At 35.0% G+C, this 18,044-nt stretch overlaps 1 protein-coding gene across 1 annotated transcript in view; it reads left to right on the top strand.

Moving 5' to 3' along the window:
- Fs (Follistatin) overlaps positions 1-17,797 on the top strand; it is a 136,239-nt gene extending 118,442 nt beyond the window's left edge. Inside the window, exons 6-7 of the mRNA XM_074181381.1 lie at positions 872-1,113; positions 4,215-17,797. Coding sequence (XP_074037482.1) covers positions 872-1,113; positions 4,215-4,235 — 263 coding nt within the window. The 3' untranslated portion in view covers positions 4,236-17,797. The remainder of the gene's footprint in view (positions 1-871; positions 1,114-4,214) is intronic.
- The last annotated feature ends 247 nt before the right edge of the window (positions 17,798-18,044 follow it).

Here is an 18,044-nt window from a genome sequence, read left to right as displayed (position 1 = left end):
TCGTTACAACCAGTGCTTATACTTCCCTACGTCAGAGGATTATCAGAAAGTATAAGAAGGATTGGGTCCAAATACAACATCAGAACCTGCCTCAGATCTGGAAACACCATCCGCAGCAGCCTCACGAAAACTAGGCTACCAAACACGGACCGCGATTCCAAGAATAGTATTTACCGGATACCCTGTGAGTACGGCAAATCCTATATCGGTTAAACCAAGAGGCGATTGAAAGGCCGCATTATCCAGCACAAGGAAAATACCCAGCGAAGAGAAACCAGCAAATCAGGAATAGCAGAGTATGTTTGAACATAACATTGAGTGGTCCCATGCACAGATAATACACAAAGAGGAACACTGGTTCCTCTTTGGGTATTATCTGTATATATGTAGTGCAATGACGCATCAGCCAAACTAGCGTAGAGATACGCAATATATGCAAACCTGTAATCAAGCGGAAAACGGTAAACTCCCGCTAAACCGATGAAACGGAGAGAGGAATAGGTAGTCCAGTCATGACCCGAAGACGATTGTGGATACTAATAATCGAAACATCGTGAAGTCACTTGGTTTGAATTTTTTTTCAATTTTTGATTCCCTTTCAGTCTGTGGTAATTTTTATTTTGTATCTTGATTATTTTGTTCCGTCTATTGTATTTTCGTTTCACGTTTTATTGCTCAATATAATTGATATTTGAACTATTCATTCTAATTTTATTTCTTCTTTCATAGATTCCGAATCATATTAGACAATGGAAGTCCGAACTAATAAAATTCATTAACAATTTTATCAAAAATTTCCAATTCTCTGTCCTTCGAATTGATAAGCAAATATAGCATTGCATCATATCCTCACTTTTATTTTTGATTCCAGCTCACGCGACTTGCACGAAAGTGCGATGCCGACAGGACCAATCCTGCTTGAAGGACTCGAAAACGGGCATGCCGCGATGCGCCAGCTGCTCGGAGAGTTGCCTACCGAGGAACGCGATGCGCGGGCCCATCTGCGCAAGCAACAACAGCACATACTACAGCTGGTGCCACATGATGCAAGACGCGTGTCGCCAGGGCTACGTTATCGACACCAAGCACGCAGGAAGGTGCAAGATGACGTCGGTATGTACGATAAGTGAGGCTTTTTGATTCTATCATTTGTTTCGAGTTAGTATTTGACATGGAATCGACACATGTCACTTCGAAATGCCAATTGTCATGACAGAAATATGCTGCTTCATGCCAAGACACAGAATGTGAAAAATTGATGATTTGTCGAACAAGCCAGAAAAAGGTGGAATAGGTGAAGATGCTCTATATTGATTATGCTGTATCTCCGAAACCAGTGAATGATGAATAGCCCGTTCAAACACCGTATTTACAAATGAACATGCAACCGATTTTTTCGTATACATGTCAGTTACTGTGTTTTGATATGGAGCAGCCGATTTGTTAGCAAGTTTTTCCTCAATACATACTTTGCTACTTGAGTGGCGTTTGAGTTGTAAGTCTGCAGCCTCATGGATGTGCTGTGATTTTCCATTAATCGTTTAATGACACTCATTCCAACAACCTCATGTCCTGTGCTATACTATGACAATTTTCAATTGAAGGTGATTTGTTAGCAACGTCGCACTTGAAGTGACCAACAGATAATCCTCTTACCAACTCTGCAGAGGTGTACCAAAATAATATTCATTCATTTAAACACATAGATAATTACGTAAAAATTGTTATAGTAGGTGGCGCTACCTGGTGTCAATGGTAAAACTGATTACATTTTCCTATTATGCCTAATACAGTACTTTAAAAAAACAGGAAAATTTACAAAATAAGCATTATGTTCCTCTTATATAGAAAATGAACTACAATGCAAGGAAATAATTACATATATGTTATGCTTATGAAGTTTCAGAATCCATTGACGCTTCCGAAGAGGAATCCCCAGTCACACTTAAATCTATTATTATTTGGTCGAAAACATGGGCTACAGCATTAGCCCAATCTTCTTTCCGTATCCGTTCCATTGCGAGTTCTAATAAACTTTGGACATCATTAATTCTTCACGTTTTCACGAGCTACGTAACCCTTAATTTGAGCCCAGATCAATTCCATCGGGTTTAATTTGCGATGGTAAAGAGGAAGTTTCAAAATGGTGATGCCTTCAGCACGAGCTATTGTATCCACGACATGCTGGCGATATCTGTCACGATGCTGTTTATTGACACTCATAAGCTCGGCCTTAACCATGTCCTCGGAAAATGGGATTCCTTTTTGTCCTAACCAACTCTGCATGTCTGCTCTTCTGGTGGTCATAGTTGGCGGCTGTTTTACTAATCGGCTGTAATAAGAAGCGTTATCCATTACTGTTACCGATTTTGGCTCGACTCGTGAAAGAAGGTGATAATCCCCCGTTTTTTTGAATAAAAGAATTAGTGCACTATCGTCTAAAGAGCCACTCTCGCTACATATATGGGCAACAATTAGTCGTTGCCCTTTACCCGTTGGTTCCCGTAACCCTGTTGATAAACCGTCCACAAATGCTTGACGATAACTAGTTACAGATCTTAGATACTGTGTGACCAGCATTCATCCACGTTTCGTCTAGATAATAAATAATTTTGTGAGCAGAACGCATTTCTCTAATAGAGCGAAGACATCTCCGTCGCCATGAGACTATATCTTACCTTTCTATTAAAACAGATTTACGGGATCGTTTGGCATATATAAATTTTAAATCTTCTTTTATTATTTTCCTCAACTTCTCTTTGCTCATTTTTGGAATGAGATCATTATCCATTACCTTTGTCCTAATGGATTCGAGGGTTGGCGCTTTATTCTCAAAAAAGAAAGAAAGAATAGTATAGCGTACAAAATTTTTCTGGTACTCGTCAAATTCAATTTTTTTTCTACCACGACAATGTACTTTTGGAGCTTGCACAATCCCAGTCACCTTTTTCTCACGTACAATGCGTACAATTGTCGACACGGATATTCCCGTACAGCTTCCACTGTACGGAGTGTATTTTTTAAATTTTCGTACACTCTACAGACAATCTGTTTTTCTTCTAACGACATAAACTTCCGCTTTCTTCGTACATTACTTAGACCTGCTACGGCATCCATCTTGATACTATAAAAATAATAAAATTCAATCATATTATTCAGCTATTTGTCAGTTGTTTACTTACCTCAAAAACTATTTTAAAGTTGATGTATTTTGAAAAACACTTTATTGTGAGATTTTCACTAGAACAGATTAACAAATCCACAACACGTGTTTCGCTGCACAGTAGCTTTTTCAAGCGTGTTCACTAACAAATACACTTTTTGAAATATTACTATCTACCTAGAAACTAATAATATTCTAGGAACTAATTAATGACAGTTATACCTGAGTTTAACGAACATTTATACCTGTGTTTAATGACTAGGTCAACTAATTATCTCACAATAAAGTGTGAATATGATGAAAATCTATGATAATGTATTTTGAAAAACAAGTATCGGCCAACTCTATCTTATATTTTGAAGTTAATAAATAAAAACAGTATATTCAATAAATATAATAAAATATATTTATTAAATACAAAACAAAAAAACCTTCACAAGAAACAGAACACACTACGCCCCTGCAGATAAGGACGCTTGATAATGAAGAAACCGTATGAATAGTAATGACATTTCAAAGACGCAAATATAATAGACCTGCGAAGTGTTGATCAGTTTACCGATGTTTCAAAGTATTTAACGAACTGGTTCGCCTGTTCGCTCGTTCATCCTATCTATATGCAGAAGCTATCTTGTTACGGGGGGGGCAAATTTTATGGAATCATCTTACTTTTCAATTATTTACAATGGTGATGCATAGACAATAAAAATGACCCCGGTAAGAATTTAGTTCTAACATTTAACATCGTTGCTTAGCTCTCAGTTCAATTTGTGTATGAGTTACCTTCAGTTGAAAATTGTTATACTATAGTTTGTACAGATTTGTTGTTTGATGTGTGTAAAATTCCTCTGACATAATTTGGATTGATCTTGAATTGCCCGTTCTTTTACAACATTGCCTGCAACTAAGATATCCGTTTGAGATATCTTATCGACTACGGACGATTCAGAGAACTCGAAAATATCAGTCAGTTTGAAACCAAAACTCTGTCACTTGTCATTTCCCATCATAGAATTCAAATTATTAAATTGTATTTTCTGTTTTGTTACAGCCTAAGCTGACGAAGATTTGATCTACAATATCTGACTAGTATTTAGGAAATCATAAGCCAAAGAAAAATAACAATCTGAATATTAGAGAATATCGAAAAAATAATTGTGAGGTTAGAAAATTCTAGTTTAAATGTTAGCAAATTCGAAGCGACCGTTCCAAATTAACGAATTTCGTGATCTGTCGCTCGTCACGAAAACAGTTTTGCAGGTGTCGATTTTTGAAAAGGGGACTGGACAAACCAATCGGTTTTTTTTTTCAAAAACCAGAATTTTTGGTGGTTTGTTCCAGCGCCCACGCCCGTAAGATTGTGTTCGTTTAGATATCACTTATATCAATATAATATATTTTGTTGGTTGATTGTTCTTAATGGATAGTACTAGCGAAAGAGGACACTAAGTAATTTCATTATATGTAGTGGTAATCCACGGAATCTCTTAGGAACAGTATTAGAATCATAGATAGACAGATTGTTTTTGGTATAACTTGAAGTACACCAGGATTTCTAGGTTAGGATGACTATCTCGGTGGAAGGAATTCATATTTTAGAAAATGGTTTATAATTTTTCTGGGAAGCTGTAATAAGTATCATGACAAACATTCACTTTTGATTTAAAAAAATTACGGTTTCCTACCTCTACTGTATTTTATCTATCCATTCCTACAATAACCCAAATCTGAAGAGCGAATAGTCTGATTTCGAATAAACGTTATTGTAATTCATTTTATTTGAAGAATAATTGATACAAACATCCACGCTCCGAGATAAGAGATCCACAAGGTTGAGTTCTTGGCCCTGTTTAGTTTTTTGCTCATGTGGGCGATATTGACAATCATGATATGACAGATATAAATTCGGAAAAAATATGTAGTATGGAATAACATACGGGTTAGGAAAGATGTGTAAAAGTTGAGGCATCAAGATATCTGGAGAATACTGAGTACACATCAAGATATGGGAATCAGGTTCTGGTAAATGCCTAGCGGAAAACAACTACTTCCCTGGCTAATACCTCGCTGGATATTGAATTATACCCGACATATATTTTAGCAAGATACGTCACAGAGGTGAGTCTCGCAGATGCTTCTTGTTTATCCAGCAGCAGGTTCGAGTGCATGTATGAAATCTTCGTCTAAGAGAAAGATAGTTAACTAGAAACAGCTCCATTTCGTGTGCAAAACCCCACCTACTGTGTAGATAGTTGGGAGAGACGAATATTTCAAAATTTTATTTCGTTCTCGGTCGATCACATACATGGCGTCTTCGTAAGAAGAGATATCATCGCCCTTACTCGAAACTACGACTTCATTCTCTGAATTTCGACTTTGAAGGCGAAATTTCCACTTTAATGTCGAAGTTTCAATTTTAAACTCGAAATTTCGAGATTATCCGCGATTTTCCAACTTTGAACTCGTAATTTTGAGATTGAAGTTGAAATTTAGAGTTTGAAGTCGAAATTCCAAAGCAGAATTAAAATTTCGAGATTGGGTTGGAATTTTGAGATTAAAGTCGAAATCTCGGGATCAAAGTCGAAATTTTGAGTTTGAAGTCATAATTTCGGATCCAAAGTCGAAATTTCGAATTTGAAGTCGAAATTTCGAATTTGAAGTCGGAATTTCGAATTTGAAGTCGAAACTTCGGGATCAGAGTCGACATTTCGAGTTCAAAGTCGTAATTTTGATTTAACAGTCGAAAGTTCGAATTTGAAGTCAAAATTTTGACATTAAAGTTGAACTTTCAAAATGCGAGTCGTAACTTGGATTTCACAGTCAAAATTTCGAGATCAGAGTCGAAATTTCGAATTCAAAGTCGTAATTTCAAGAAACAGTCAAATTTTCCAGTTTGAAGTTGAAATTTTGAGTTTGGAGTCTAAATTATGAGAATAGAGTCGAAATTTCGAGTTTGAAGTCGTAATTTCAGGTTCAAAGTCGTAATTTCGAGTTCAAAGTTCGAATTTAAAGTCGTCATTTCGAGTCGAAATTTCAAGTTTGAAATCGTATTCTCGAGTTAACGGTCGAAATTTCAAAATTTATATCGAAACTTTGTGTTCAGAGTCTAAATTTTGAGATTAAATTTGAAATTTCGAGTTTAAAGTCGAAATTTCGAAGCAGAGTAAAAATGTTTAGATTAAAGTCAAAATCTCGAAGCAGAGTTGAAATTTTGAGATGGAAGTCAAAATTTCGAGATCAAAGTCGAAATTTTGAGTTTGAAGTCATAATTTCGGATCCAAAGTCGAAATTTCGAATTTGAAGTCGGGATTTCGAGTTTGAAGTCGAAATTTCGGGATCAGAGTCGAAATTTTGAGTTTAAAATCGTAATTTCGAATTTAAAATCGTAATTTCGAGTTAACGGTCGAAATTTCAAATTTTATGTCGAAATTTTGAGTTCAGAGTCTAAATTTTGAGGATAGAGTCGAAATTTTGAGTTTTACGTCGTAATTTTAAGTTCAAAGTCATAATTTCGAGTTCAAAGTCGCCATTTCAGTCGAAATTTCGAGTTTAAAGTCGTAATTTCGAGTTAACGGTCAAAATTTCAAATTTGATGTCAGAATTTTTGTGTTCAGAGTCTAAATTTTGAGAATAGAGTTGGAATATCAAGTTTGAAGTCGTAATTTCAAGTTCAAAGTCATGATTTCGGGTTCAAAGTCGCCATTTCAGTCGAAATTTCGAGTTTAAAGTCGTAATTTCGAGTTAACGGTAGAAATTTCAAATTTGATGTGAAAATTTTGAGTTCAGAGTCTAAATTTTGAGCATGAAGTCGAAATTGATGCGAATTTTGAGTTCAGAGTCTAAATTTGGAGAATATAGTCGAAATTTCGAGTTTGAAGTTATAATTTCAAGTTCAAAGTCATAATTTCGAGTTTAAAGTCGCAATTTTGAGTCGAAATTTCGAGTTTAAAATCGTAATTTTGACTTAATGTTCGAAATTTTGAATTTGGTGTCAAAATTTTGAGTTCCGAGTCGAAATTTTGAGAATGGATTCTTAATTTCGAGTTTACAGTGGTAATTTCAAGTTCAAAGTCGCAATTTCGAGTTCAAAGTCGAAATTTCGAGTCTAAAGTCGACATTCTGAGATTAAAGTCGAAATTTCAAAATTAAAATCGAAATTTCTAGAATAGTCTTAATTTTGAAATTGAAGTCAAAATTTCGAATTTTGAACTCGTAATTTCCAAGAAACAAAAATTCAAAATATGTGGCCCTTCTGCATTCTCGCACATTTAGGCAGTATCATCACATCTATATTGATCGAACTAAAAAAAAGTATCAGTTTTTCGTCTCATCACGTTGTTCCTCCCTCATCAGATCATGAATGGGTTTACGTAATCAACCGCTCCCCATAAACAAATCAGTCTGAATCGAACCGGAACATTTCCATCGAGATTCTCCTATCCTATTCCCCACATAAATATTGAACAGCGCTGAGGAATTTGACGAGATTTGTCTATTTTCGTGTACGCATTGAAAACATCGTAAATTCGAGAAATTTATCTCTTCCTTTCGACGTTCCCCTAACATTATATTTAGAGCGCGAGTAGGTTAAAATAATACTCGTACAGGGTGATGCGTTTATAATGCATCCATCCCCACTCGAAAGTATGTTACATGAGAAAAAAAATCTGTACTAAAATCTGTTTTTTCGTTAACCAGCTGTCACACCCCTACGAACGACAACCCTCAGATGACTAAACTTGTGCGAGCTAAGAATTAACGAGGTCTTACCTTTCAACGTGTGATTCCTAACACTAATTCATTTTGCAGTTTGAATCTTTCGCATTTTTCAAAAATGGAACAAAAAAGTGTTGTGGTTGTTCATTTATGGGTAATTGAAACTCATTATAATTCACTCAATTCTACATGTTTTTGCCATTAAAAACCACTAATTCTAATCTGTACTTCTCTTTCAGTTTTCTTAAATATCACTTTCATTTTTTATTTTTTCTCCAAATCAAATATGATGATTTTCTCAGGTAAATAGGGTTTAGTTTTGTAAATGATTTACCCGGAAAGTGGTGATATAGATAAAAGTGATTGAACCAAACAGTAAATGAAACAGCAAAAGAAATAGGTTATTTCTTTATGGAAAATATAAGAACAATTTTTTGTCCTAAAACCAAAATTTCTTGCTTTTTTCTCATTTATGTGGCATAGTTTGAACAAATAACAACGAAATTTCTTGTCTGAAGGTTTTTTCCAGTATTCATAAAACAAAAATGCCATTTCAATTCAAATTTATGTTTGTCAAAATTTTCATTAAATGGTATGAATTACCAATCACTATTTTTTGCCTGATTCAATTCAACTATATTGTTTTGTTCATTAGTATAAAATATGTATAATCAGGCACTAATTTATCTAGACGGAACAATATGAACAACGGTTTTACTGAAAAAAAGAATAGGGGCTTAATACTTATTTATTTATTTATTCATTCATTTAGGAACTTGCCATTTTACAATAAGCATATAAATAGTGTGGGAAAAAAATAAGCAATCAAACAATAATACAAAATACCAAGAATATGATAATATCAATCATTAATAATAATCGATAGCAGTTTCTTCATAGTAGGTCAATAAGTTGATTTTTTAAAGAATATAAGGATGAATCAAATACATCAATATAGATGCTATTCTAGTAATGAATGCATTTAAGCCTCTCATATCCCTTTGAGAAAATAATGAAAGCTGATTATGTACCAAACCAAAAGAAAATGCAGACTGAAACATGTTGTCGAAACTGTGTACTTTTATTGTACATGAATTTAATTTAATTTTTTTCAAAAATTCACTAATCGGAACTTTGTAAAAGTCTCAATTGTTTGGGGCTCAACAAAAATATATTCTTTAGTCTTTTCGGAATTCTGGAAAAAGTGTTTGTCACCTAAATTATAGAGAATGAAAAAATAAACATGAATCAAAAGAATTGCTTAATTTGAGTACATTATAAAAATATAAAATTGAATTATAGTGCCTCGAATTAGGCATTATAATCTGAATCTTGACAATACAACAAAAAATTAAACAGATATTAGAAAATATATCGATTAATCACCTATTACAAAAATTTTGTCAAATCTCTGGAATGTTGAAAAAACAAGATTAAAATGTTATCCCAATATTAGTATGTTATTTAACGAGCTGAAAATGTTATCATTTTTCGTGAGACTGATGAAATTTATCGTAAATCATTCGAATTACCATTTCTCGTGATAAGAATACCGTTCTTTTCATATAACATATCAGTAATATTTCGAAATGAGATTAATTTGTGAATGATATTCCAAATGAGGGTAATATACATAAATTCCGTAACAGAAATCAACCTAAAATCATTCTAAAATACTTCCTGTTACTGTTTTTTATTTAATTCTAAAATCAAAATATGTCATCCGTCAGTGAGACTTGAACCCACAGTTTATTGAAACAAATGAAAACCATATTTTTTTAACAACGGTTGTACGAAGAAAATATTTGAGTACCTACTTCTGACTTCTTTTTCTAAAGTATTACTTTCGAGGATGTGCAAACGGAAACCAAATTTGATAAATTCGATTTTTCCCTGCTTTGATTTCAAAAATATAAAATATGCTTTTATAAGTAAGTGCTCCAAATATATATTTATGATTTTGTTTAAAAAATATTGTTCATATGGAATCGACAAAACGAGTTTTCTATTCACTGACATATTAGAAATATACAATTAATTAATGTTTTACAACCTTTAACAGAGATTAATTTTTGTACATTGTTTTTATGTGGCAGCGCCACCCTGTAGATGTCGCTTCAGTTGGATTCCAGCCAGAAACTGCAATTACATGTAATCTCCTCATTCAGTTATGAAGTTTGCTTTGGCAGCTCATTTTCGAACTAAAAATATAGGCGCGTATTTTTAGATCAATCACGAGCTGGGACACTTTTTGAGTGATAAGGTCGTTCGACATTATTTACTAGAAATATATAAATTTGAAGATAGTGACAGACAAAGCGAGGTCAATATAATATACTTATGAACGTTAGATTTAACGGAGTATCCCAACATTTTTTGAAAAAAACGACAATCTATCAAAGAAAAGTCTGTCTCTTTTTCGAACAGTCATACCGAAGAAATTCACAATAACATGATTGATGACATTATATTGGTAACCTCCGGATTAAATTGTCATTAATGTTAAGAGAGAAAATCGGACCAATTTCAGGAATATTATTTAGGGTTATAAATTTCATTCCGTTGAAATGTCTTTAATGTTTATTGTATTCGAATCCATAACATTCAATTTCAATTTGGGGAGCTGATAATTCATCAATGAAAAATCCTCTCAGAAGACTGCAGAAGAAAATAATAAAATGTCAAATTATATACCATGTGATCTTTTAGATATTCAGTCCATTTTTCTATTGAAAATTTGTTTGAAAAAAACATAAACATTCGAATTTGAATTTCAATCAAATAAATACCATAAATACCAAATACAAGACAAGCAAAAAAACTACTGGTTACATCATATTCTCAAAATTTTGGGAGAAATCTAAATTTCATTCAGTCATTAAATTTATAATAATCTCCCAAATAAACTGGGAATAAATCAAAAAACAGAATTCAAATTGGTAATGAAAAAGTTTCTGCTTTCTTTCTCAAATTGAAATTCTGATCTCCACATTTCTTCATTTTTTAAAAGATTCTGAATGTTATTTGTTTCAATTTCTTGAACTCCAATTCATGAGTTGAAAAAACAACGCGATGTATATCAAACATCTTGCCAGATGGATCATCTTTGAACAATTATTTTCACAACATAGTTGAATTGAAGTTCATTATCTGTTGTATAAATGTTAAGAATACACAATATAATTATATAATATATGATGATAGTATAATTAAATATTATTATTATATTTTGTCAGTGTATCGGTACGTTATGAAAATTTATTGGGAATTTCTCACAGATTAATTATGCACTATAATAATAATTTATTTCAAATAGGGATACATCCTAATATACGACAAAGATAATAATGTTGAACAATAATATACATATAAACACAGTAATAAAAAATACCTCCTAATAGTTGTTAATAGAATTAAAAATACAAAAAATACATAATAATTTACTATCAACTTAATGGTTTCTTAAATGGTTGAAAAAATTCCTTTTAAACAGAATAAGACTGGTAGAAGACTTTACATTTTCAGGTACCCTGGACTAATTTATATTGACGTTGATTCGTATTAGTTGCTTAGAAAAAATAATAAATACAGTTTTGTTTTTGACTTTCTGGAAACCGAATTTCAAAAATTATCAAAAATCGGTCTTTCGACCTGATATAAAGAAATATTATACATTTTAGAGAAAATCAGTGTTTCAGTATTGAATTGCATCATTCAGAGTTCAAAATATTTTCACTATTTTATTTCAAGTGGATCAAAAACCTTATTTTCAGTTTCTCGAATTTTTCAAAAATGCGGCTCTAGTAAAACCTTATTTTACCATCTTGAAGCTGATATTACAACTAAAAAACGTTTCAAATATTGAAGAAATCATATTTTGAGGTTTCAATTTTCGATTGAAATGATTTTCATATTTCGAAAAAAAAATTCATGAATAACCAAAAAATTTCAATTTTGAGTTAAAAAAATCACAAATTATCTAGTAGGTTGAAATCCAATGTTTCACTGAATTCGAAACATATTTGTATGAAAGAAAAAACATAAACGAAAAAGATGATTTTTTATGTTTTTCTCGAAAATTTTCAGGTTATGCTCATACAAAAATCATAGTTTTTTTATTCTCCACAACTTTCACTGTTATCGATAAAATTCATAATTTTTCCGAAAATCTTTAAAAAACGTTTTTATGCTTTGCATGCCTGAAAATCAACCCCCAGCATCCCCTAATTTATCCTAATTCCATTCAATATTTTCTTCCCTTCCTGACTATTTTCATCCTGCCCCGCCCTGCCCCGCACTCCAAAAAATGTTTTTTTCTCGTCGCAATCGCAAGTCGAGACTTATCAGAAAAATCTGCAACCGTCATCTCTGGCACTGAAGCAGGTGCAGTTTGAGGCGTACCTGCGCAATTCCGTTTCGAAGGTAAACAAATAAATTAGCGAATCTGCATCGGAATTATCATGGCCCAGACGAAAAACAACATGGTGGACGTGCCGGGCACCGAAACGACTCGTTTAAGTGAATCGACGGAGTTTAGAGAGAATGTCATGGGAATAATCATAAAGTTCGTACGATTGCACAGGTATGCATCTGTGAATTTGTTGAGTGACATAAGAAAAACAGGGCAGGTCGCGATTATAGCTCAGGAGTCCGCACAAAACTTTACCTATTACTCCAACCCAAGTAATGATGCTAAGGCCTTATATCGTTCAGGCTCCATAGAAAGGTTTTTCGATTACAATAATCCTAATAGTTCTGTATCTGAATCTGTAGAGTAGGGAGGTTGAATGTAGGCCCACAGCGCTTCGGCCGTATGTGACCCATTGTACATCCTCCCGAGGAGTTGTCCTCCTAGGTCATCGTCCATCCTGTCCTTTCCAGGAAGGTGGACAGATCACTAGGAGACATCTCCTTTATATCGGCAGGTGTAGGCCAAGACTCGCCAAACATACACTCTCTTTGGTAACCTTGAGGTGTCTCACGGCGGCCTCCGCGAAAGTTTCAGAAGGTGCAGCGACATTACTGTCGTTGCGCGACTTCTTCAACCTTACTGGGGTTTCCTCCGTAGAGGTGCACAAGTGAGGGAGCTTTCCTGCAGGAGCAGCCGGTTCCTTGCCTTTATTCAAGGCGGAGCTCTTGGCGCCTGCCGTAAGAAGTGCCCTCGCTGTTGGAGGTGAAATGGGAGAGGAGGAGGGTGCACTTATAGTTGCTACTAATCATGCCTCTTCCGCTCTATTTCTCGTTTTGGCCTCGGCGCCGCAAATGCTCTTACACCTTAGAATTTGTATTACATCACGAGGTGATCTGCTATATCCAGCCTCATTCCGAGCGGAAGATTGGGGTGGACATTTCTGTTCATCCCCAGCCACTATAGATTGGGGTGAGAACTTCTGTCCAATCTCGGTATTGGTTTCTGTTTCTATTGTTTCTGTTTTTGTCTTTGTTTCATGTTTCATTCATGTGGGTTCCCACGAGTAGCAATGAAAGAGTTGGTCATCTCTGGCAGAGTCCCACATCACTAGAGGTAGGCTGATTACAATGAGGTTTCGCCCGGTTCCCCAAGGGGATTGTTCGTAACCGCATATCACCCTGCGACCATTCAGTTGTCGGCACGACTCCTTATACCTCAGCTTGGGTAGGCTCGTCCACAGTGGCATGTTTTGCGGAGGCTTCTGGGGAGTTTTAGTTCTCCTCACCCTACTTATTTCTGCCACTGACAGAACACCTCACTAAGAGACATCTCCTCAATATTGGCAGGTGAAGACCAAGACTCGCCGAACACACACACTCTCTTTCAACCTTGAGGTGTCTCACGGTGTCGTCCGCGAAGGTTTTAGAAGGTGCAGCGATATTAATGTCGTTGCGTGGCTTATTCAACGTTTTTGGGGTTCCCTCCGTGGAGGTGCACAAGTGAAGGAGTTTTCTTGCAGAGGCAGCCGGTTCCTTGCCTTTATTCAAAGCGGAGCTCTTGGCGTCCGCCACAGGAAGTGCCCTTGCTGTTGGAGGTGATCTGTTATGTCCAGCCTCTAAGCGGTAGATTGGGGTGGAAATTTCTGTTCATCTCCAGCCACCGTCTTAGATTGAGGTGAGCACCTCTGTCCAGCCTCGGAATTGATTTTTGTTGTTTCTGTTGTTTCATTCATGTGTGTTCTCACGAGTAGCAAGAGAAGAGTTGGTCACCTCTGGCAGAGCCCCGAATTACCAGAGGTAGGCTGATTACAATGAGGTTTCGCCCGGTTCCCCAAGGGGATCATTCGTAACCGCATATCACCCTGCGGCCATTCAGTTGTCGGCACGACTCCTTACATCTTAGCTTGGGTAGGCTCATCCACGGTGGCATGTTTCGCGAAGGCTTTTGGGGAGTTTTAGTTCTCCTCACCCTACTTATTTCTGTCACTGACCAAGAGTCCGTTGAACCTATCCGTAAGGCCACATTGGCTTCCCGGACAGGGTCCCAATTCCCTTGGCTGTTCCCCCATCCACCACCTGGGGAAGCGCTAGATAGGGAGCCCAACCCACGGGATCCCTAATACAACTTGGTGTAGCTTTCGCCACGGAACCAGGTGACCACAACTCTATCACCCAATTGGTGCAAAAGGCCCTCATGAAAACTGCAGAGATCACTTCGCTGATGCAACAACACAGCGATAAGCCGGGTATTTTTCAAAAACCTTGAATACCTCTACTTATCAAAATACCAGACCTTCACTTTCCTCAGGCTGAGTGGGCTGGAGTAGGAAACTGGTTCATCATACCCTGCTAGGATGGTGCCTCAACATTTTAGTATATTCTAGTCGCTTGATGGCTGTACAAGTCCCTGGCACCTGGTGCAGGGTCCGATGCGAAGCGTCTGAGACCTCTATGCATTTCCTGTCGGCATGTCCAGCATATGCGGTCTCAGATTGCTCAGATTTACAACCACCTTCGGCACTCCTACTTTATTGACCTGTGTTGCCTTATGCTCCGAATGATATTGAACCCGTTTTGGAGAATGAGCAGTGCCGAACTTGTTGGAACTATCCATTCCCCACCCTCCTCAAACATCAAGGTGAGAAGATATTGTTGAAATCATTAATGGAATGATGCCCTCTATACTCTCGAATCTCAAGGCCGACTTGCCACATTGAGTCCGAAGTCTTGGCAGGAAAATTGCGAAAGGCTGACTCATTGTATATACACAAGGCACACTATTCTCGGATCCAATGATCAGCTTACGGTGTGAGGAGTGGTTTATGGTCGATGATACCAGCGTACCCTCCGAATGGATCGGAGTTTCAAGGACAGGGTTCGACTAGCCCAACTTTTTAGGTAAAAATAATAATAATAATGATGCTCCTCAAGAATGGTGTACTATTGTTTCGTTGAGAATATTATGTTTTGTGCTGTGAGCGTGGGGATTGATGGAAGATGCGTAAGAGAATTTCAACTCCTATTTCCTTTCATTTTTTTTTGGTGTTCACTCCAGATGAGAGAATAATTATTTCGATTTTCGTTTCAGTAATATTCTTCACTCTGTCTCCTGGGCTATAACACAATCGAGGATTACCATATAGTGCATACGGATGCACTGGAATGTGTAAACGTGGATTTTGACCTGTTGTACGATAACCAAAAAAAACAGATGAATACGAATGCGACATCGCTGCCTCAATAAAAGTGATTGATAACTTTTTCTGCTCTATCTCGTTTTCGTGCAATCCACGATAAATATCAAGTACGTGCGGTACCGAATTTATGACAGTACCAGTTACGATTATTAGCTTCTGCGGGATAATGAATAGAGTACTCGTTTTGACGGTACCAGAGGCGTAGGTTACTTTTTTTTCTTGGTTCTTGCAAAAAACAAAACCTCATTGAACTGTGTTCAGAGGCAAAGTTTGTTTTTTATTGCAGTTCCCTGTCAGTCTACAACAATTTTTAATGGTCGAAACAAACATACTCAAACTGACGTGAAACTATTAAACCCTTATCACTGATATTGAAAATTCATTAAACAAAACTTTGTAGAAGTTTGGCCAAAAAGAAAAAATAGTTTTCCAGGAAACATATGGATTTTTGGTGTACAAATATTTCATAAAAAAATTGAGTTGATAATTAGTTAACCTAAATAAATATTTTTAACACGATTTTTTCAACCAAATAGCAACAAACAGAATGTAAATCATGTTACAAATGTATTATACAGATTAAACACCAGCAAGAACTTTAAATGTGACTTTAAATAAAACGCGTGAGCCATAAACAATACTGTTTGTTGGTAACCAGGTGACTCGGCGTCACCTGACACGGCTACTTCACAGCAAATGCGATAACATGGAAATAGTTAACTGATAAGATATGTCAAAATGTGTTTTTATAGAAATATTAAATTTATATATTTTATTATGAAAACAGGACAGTTGTACAAAAAACTTTGAATGATATTTGTATTGAAAGTAAGTTTTATTTTGTTCGTGGAATTGCTCAACTCGCTATGCTCGTTTTCCAAACTTTTTCACTCACAAAATAAAACCCAAAATTGATTCTTATTTTGTGTACACTTGTGCAATACACACAATTATTTTGTTTGTCGTTCAAATCCTTCAAACTACAGATGTTTTGGGTGTTTCAGCATCATTCCTGGTGTAATGATTGAAAAATGGCGAGAATGTTTGTAGGTCTGAAACACATCAAATTTGGAAAAAGTTTTTCCCCGTACGGAAAAAATCAACTATATGTAATTAGTATTTTTTGTTTATTGAAAAAAATAGGGTTATATTTCTCTAAATAAAGAATTTTTCAAGCATATGAAACTTCAGTGTCGAGCTAGTGAAATTCGTTTGTAGTCACGTGAGAATATTTAATTACCTACATATTTTTTTCAAATTCTCTTCTGAAATTACCATTCAAAATGTCAAATTCCCAAAAATATTGTTTTTACTATACAGTATTGTGACGCTTGAAGATGCTATCATATAGCGAAACACATGTCGCTATTTTCTAAACTTTCAAGTAGAAATCTCACATTGAAGTGTGCTCTTTGAATAAGTCTAAATTTCATTATTAATTCTGACATCAGTACAGATAACGAAATTCTCTATAAAACAACTTTTTATTCGCCTTAGAAAAAAGTATTCAAAAATACTTTTGGTAACCGTGAAGCTATGATAAAAAAAATAAATTTATTATTATTAAGGATAGTCATAATCTATAAAAAATTAAAAAGATAAGCTGAAAAATAACAATTATACTAGAAAAGGGAACTGACATTACAATGAAATAAATTACAAGCACCAATCAAAAAGTGAAATATTAATACGAACTCAAAAATTAAACATCATTAACAAGAAATGAAAATCAAAAATTAAAAGATTCCGAGCCAAGTTACTTCACGACGTTTCGATTATTAGTATCCACAATCGTCTTCGTTTGAAACTTAATACAAACCATGTTTCATCTGGTACGGATCCTGTATTATCGTGTTGTTAGCAATAGAATAATTGTACATGATGAAAGTATTTGTATTTGACAAAGGATTTGAATTCTGAAAAAAACTTGAGCATTTTATTTGTATCTAACAAATTATTTTCATTCAAATATGTCCTGGAAAATTGTACTTCAAACTAGCTGTGAGCCCAGCTTAGATGGTACCAAAAATAACTGTCAAATCTACGGAAAATGACTTAAAAATAAAACGAATTGTACTTAGTATTTATTTATTCTTATTTTTTGTTACAAAACTATAGCTTTATTTTGTTTACACCTCTATCCTTGTTTGTTATCTCCTTTGTACAGTATTTTATTACATCATTTCGAAAAATATTTTTGTATCGTTATTTTTAAGCAGTTATTTCGTAACTTTATGTAATACTTCTCAGCACTGGAATAACTTATTGAAATATTTATTGTAGGCTTAGAGAAATAAATCTTTTACTTGGTTGTGTCGTTATTTTTGCCCTGGAATAACCGAAAGATTTGTGGTTTGGTTCACCTCTCGCTACACTTCCCGTGATAAACTTAAACAGGATTTTGTTTCATCCTACAGGGTGAGCAAAAGGTTTGAAACTAGGTATTATTCAATAATCGTGAAATATGTTAGCTTAAATATTTCCACAGATGTGACTTATTTCAGAAATAAAGCTACAAGATTCATCATAGATCTAAAATACCTTTTAGTATTCATTTT

This window comes from Leptinotarsa decemlineata, unplaced genomic scaffold (genome assembly GCF_025532065.1).
Source record: "Leptinotarsa decemlineata unplaced genomic scaffold, Ldec_3_MD MMD2_tig00026307_RagTag_RagTag, whole genome shotgun sequence".
NCBI classification, from domain to species: Eukaryota; Metazoa; Arthropoda; class Insecta; order Coleoptera; family Chrysomelidae; genus Leptinotarsa; species Leptinotarsa decemlineata.
Note: the sequence above shows the minus strand (reverse complement) of the source record. Positions and strands in the feature narration are given on the sequence as shown.